This window comes from Sciurus carolinensis, unplaced genomic scaffold, assembly GCF_902686445.1.
Source record: "Sciurus carolinensis unplaced genomic scaffold, mSciCar1.2, whole genome shotgun sequence".
NCBI lineage: Eukaryota > Metazoa > Chordata > Mammalia > Rodentia > Sciuridae > Sciurus > Sciurus carolinensis.
The window spans coordinates 2,365-7,231 of record NW_025920443.1 but is presented as its reverse complement, the minus strand read 5'-3'; the positions used below and the strand labels follow the sequence as shown (position 1 = coordinate 7,231).

The following is a 4,867-nucleotide window of genomic DNA, read 5'->3' as shown; positions in this document are numbered from 1 at the left end:
GACTTTGTTTTAGCACTTGCGGTATTTCCACTAAGAGCTTTGGAAAATGAACAAGATAACATAGGAACGAGATAACATCAGATCTTAAGTGATCTGATGACATTGCTTAAGAACGGTGTGTGTGTGTGTGTCACTAAATCGTGTTTATTACTTGTATTTTGTTTTCACTTTCAATTTTCAAATTGTTGATGGAGGGTCATGGGTCTGGTTACCAGGGGTGACCAACACCCCTTGCACTGGCAGCAGGAGCTGTCCCCTAGCGGGACCACTGGGCCACAGACCTGGCAAAGTGGTGCAGGGTGGTGCAGGGCAGTGCCGGGCAGCAGAGCCAGGGGGCGCTCTCAGACCAGAGGGCGGGTCACGTGCCGGGCACCCGGAAGCCAGCGCGTGCGGGAGGCACTGGCGCTGCTGGAGGCAATCAGGGCAGCTCCTGGCGCAAGAAGGCCACTCCTAGCGCTCAAGGCCCGCTCCTGGCCTCCAGTTCAGCAGCACGAGCCAGTCACTGTTGGCTGGGATACTGCCCGGCCATCTGATGGACCCCACTGCCAAGGGGGTTCGCTGGCCCAGCAAGGTGCAGAGCCTGCCGCCATCAAAAATAGGAATGAATGCAGAAGGTAGTGCACAAAATGTCTCCGGGATTAAAGCTCCCGAAGGGAAGAGAACTCGTTTTCACGTGTCGCTGGTTGGTTTAACTCAAAAATTTGTGGATCTCATCACATCCACTCCTGGGGGCGTTCTTGACTTAAACAAGGCTGCAGCGAAACTGGGAGTACCGAAACGAAGGCTCTATGACATTACCAGTGTCTTAAATGGAATTGACTTCGTGGAAAAGAAATCCAAGAACCATGTTCAATGGATAGGGTCTGACCTTAACAATTCTGAAGCCTCAGCCCAACGAAAGAAGCTGCAAGAGGAACTGTCAGACTTGTCAGCAATGGAAGATGCTTTGGATGAGTTGATTAAGGATTGCTCTCAACAGCTGTATGAATTAACGGATGACAAAACAAATGAAAGCTTGGCATATGTGACGTGTCAAGATGTCCATAGCATCCAAGACTTTCGTGAACAGATTGTTATTGCCATTAAAGCTCCAGAAGAAACCACATTGGATGTTGCGGCACCCAGAGAAGACTGTCTCGAGGTACACGTACGGAGCACCAAAGGACCCATCGATGTGTATTTGTGCGAAATGGAGCAGAACCATTCAAATGAGGAAACGTCCGATGGAGTAGGGACATCTTCATCTGAAAGCAAACATCCGGACTGCCCTGAGAAAGGAGAAAATTCTCCTCAGCAAAGTGAAGATTCGCCTGAAGAAAACAACATTTGATAGCATTCCAGGATTGATGGATTGAATGTTTTTTGCAACATCCTATGTGGATGAGTGGTGCATCAATTTGACTCTCAGAGCAATAAATTATCCAAGAAGTACCTCACTTTCAGCAGCATTAAGGATAGTAGTGTCTGAGTGGTTCCCTACTCAGATTACTAGATAATTGTGGTTTCTGCATTCAAAACCCATGTTTTTATAATGATTCACTATTTGCGGGGAGAGAACGCTCTCTCCCCCATCTCCTTTTATTAATTTTAATTATATATAATATCAGGATTCAATTTGACATAAAGTCATGGAATATAACTTGCTCTAATTCAGTCCCCAGTATTTCTTCATTCCCCTCTTCTTCTCCCTCCCTCCTATTCCCTTCCATCTACTCTACTTATCTTTCTGCTATTTATTTTTACTCTTTATTTTTTAGTTAGTGTCTTGAGGATACATGTGATGGTGAGGTTCACTGTAGTATATTCATGCATGTATATAGGAAAGTTTCATTAGATTCACTCCACTCTTCTTCCATCATCCTGTCCCTCCTCCCTCTCCCTCAATCCCTTTGACCTGGTTCAGAGACCTTTCTTCTATTTTGCTGGAACCCCACACTTCATTGTCTCTCTCTTTTTCCTCCCACTTGTTTTGGACTAGTTTCTGCATATCAGAGAGAACTTTCAATGTTTGACTTTTTGAGTCTGGTTTATTTCACTTGGCATGATATTCTCCATTTCCATCCATTCACAAGCAAATGCCTTAATTTCATTCTTCTTTATGGCCGAGGAATATTCCATTGTGTACATATGCCATATTTTCTTTATTCATCTGTTGAAGGGCATATATTTACAATAGCTTGGCTATTGTAAATCATGCTGCTATAAGCATTGCTGTTCTCTGCCTTCACTTAAGTACCATGTAATATATCACAAAATAATTGCCTTACACTGGTTCTTGTTTGCAGTTAAGTTGTACATTGTGTATGTTTATATGCAGACCTAAATGTGATGTTTCTGTATATATCTGTATAATATCTAGATACTTAAGGAATATGTCTAAATTACCCTTTTTATGCTCGTACAAGCAAAATAATGTATATATGGAAAGTTACAGACAAATGCTCAGATTTCCTTGAATGAGGGTTACAGGAGAGGTTTTCCAGACTTTTGCATGTAACAATATCATAAATGTCCCATACATTTACATTTATGGATTTAATTAAAGCATTTTAATGTGGTTTCCAGTGCTTTAATTGGAGTTGGATACTTCTTGATGTCAGGATACCTACAGAGCTACTGTGTCCTGGCATATTGGTGGCATACCCCAAGGCTTTAGGGGAAAGTATAGAAATGCAATCAGGTAAGATCTTCATTAACTGAGTCAAAAATTCAGTCATGATGAAACTGGAAACTATGTTAAGCTTTTGTGATGTATGTCTGTATGCATATGCAAGCCCGCTCCTCAGTCAGAGAGGTTTTACTAACTATGAGTTGTACTCTGACCTGTCTCCAGCTCTGTTCCCACATTTCCAAGACCTAGCTATTTCTACCTCAATGGGGAAGTCATACTCAGTTTACTTGGCAATTTACCATTAGATTGTGACTCTTTGAGGGACTTGCATATAAATGAAATCACATAGTATGTAAATTGAGTAAAACTTCTTCCAATGGATATACAGCATTTGATATTGTCTTTTCATATACTGATATATATATATATATATATATATATATATATCAGTAAGTTCATCCTATTTATTGCTCAGTAGTTTCTAAATGTATTGGTATAGCAACCACAGTTCTTTCTTTCATTTTCTCATTGAAGGGAATTTGAGTTCATTTCAAGCGTCAGTAATTACGAATAAATTTATCATGAACGCACATCAAAAGGATTGGAGTGAGCATAAACATTTTGTATGTTTGTGGTGCTAGGGATCAAAGCCAGGGTCTGACCATGGTAATCATGTACTCTATCACTGAGCTATGCCCCAGAACCTTAGCATAACTTTTTTTCCTCACAACTATCTGAGAGTGGGATTTCTGGGCTATATAACAAGTGTATATTTCATTTTATAAGAAACTGCCAAGCTATTTTCCAAAGTTACTATCATTGTTTCGTCCCCTGTGAAAGCAATGTATGATAATTCCAGTGTCACAATATTCTAGAGAGCTCTCAGCAAAGTCAGATTTTGTGGGTCTCGTGTGTTTGGGGAAGTTCAATCTAGCAGTGAAATTTTTCTAGCATTTTAGAATAATATTGTGTTTGTGTAGGTAGGATGAGAATGAAAATAAGAAGCAACTCTTTCATGGCCATTAATTTAACATAAAATAATTTAGGAGGTTTAGATTGTTCTCTTCAGTGCTTAGGTGTTAGATACCATCATTATTATACGCTGTTATGTTAGTAGTAAGAGTATGAGTATAGGCATATAAAATATATACAATAATACTTGCCTCCTCCACAGCACTAAGTCTATGCATTACTTTACTAAGGCTGCCATAAAAGAGTAGCAAAGACTGGGTAACTCAAACATCAGAAATTCATGTTCTCACCATCCTGAGGCTTGAAGTCCAAGGCCAAGGTGTCTCTGATATTGGATTTCTCTAAGGCCTGCCTTCTTGGCTGTAGATCTTCTCCCTGTTCCTTCCCATAGCTGTCCCTCTATTCCTGTCTGTGACTGAAATCTCTCTCATAAGGACACAAGTTATAGTGAGTTAGGGACCATTCTATTGCCCTAATTTGATTTAATTACCTCTTTAATGACCTTATCACAAACACAGTGACATTTTGTGATGCTAGTGCTTAGGACTTCAATATATGAATGGTGAACAGAAACAACTCAGCTGATAAGAGTCTTATTATTAATTGTACATCAACACTATCTTTTTTGATTGTTAATAAAATTAATTGCATTCATGCAATTTCTCTTTAAGATAAGAGATAGTCAAGGAAGCTCAGCAGTTACACATCTCACCGAGTTTTGCCAGGAACGAAAGTATTTATCAAATGAAAAAAAAACTCACCATGTGTTTGAGCTGCAGCTGAGATGCTAAGTCAAATAATTTGTCATCATTAATTAATTTGTTATATTGAAACTATAAATGGTCAGTATCAGTATGAAAATAATAAAGGGTAATGGGGTCTTCTGAATCTACATACATGATTTAAATCATACTGAATCTGGAATCCAGTTCAGAAAACCACAAAACTTGCTGCTAAATGCCACTGCTCCCCACAGTCCTAAGGCAGGTGATTACTAGGGGAGTCCCAAGGCTACTGCAAATAGTCACACATTCAGACCTTCCCAAACCCAACATCTGCAACCATTAGAAAAAAAAATTGACATCTACTTCTTAAATCTCAGGCAAGGGCATGTCACGAACAACATGTGAGAGTTGTGCAGTAACACTGCTTGCAAAGGATCGTGAGACATTAGTTATCAAATTTAGCAGTAGCTGTACAATGAGGAGCAGAAAGAGGATAATTAGGAAGGCCCCTGCAAAGGACTGTGCTGAGGGTTAATGAGAACACAGAAGGCTCGTGGGG

The 4,867-nt window shown here is 40.1% G+C and overlaps 1 protein-coding gene across 1 annotated transcript; it reads left to right on the top strand.

The window, feature by feature from the left end:
- The first annotated feature begins 532 nt into the window (after window positions 1–532).
- Window positions 533–1,330, top strand: LOC124975742 (transcription factor E2F6-like). Its single transcript, XM_047538313.1, has one exon. The coding sequence runs from the start codon at window positions 533–535 to the stop codon at window positions 1,328–1,330; it is 798 nt and encodes a 265-aa protein (XP_047394269.1).
- Window positions 1,331–4,867: the final 3,537 nt, after the last annotated feature.

Coding starts and splice junctions, on each gene's coding strand:
- LOC124975742 (XM_047538313.1), top strand. CDS start 533: ATGGACCCCACTGCCAAGGGGGTTCGCTGGCCCAGCAAGGTGCAGAGC.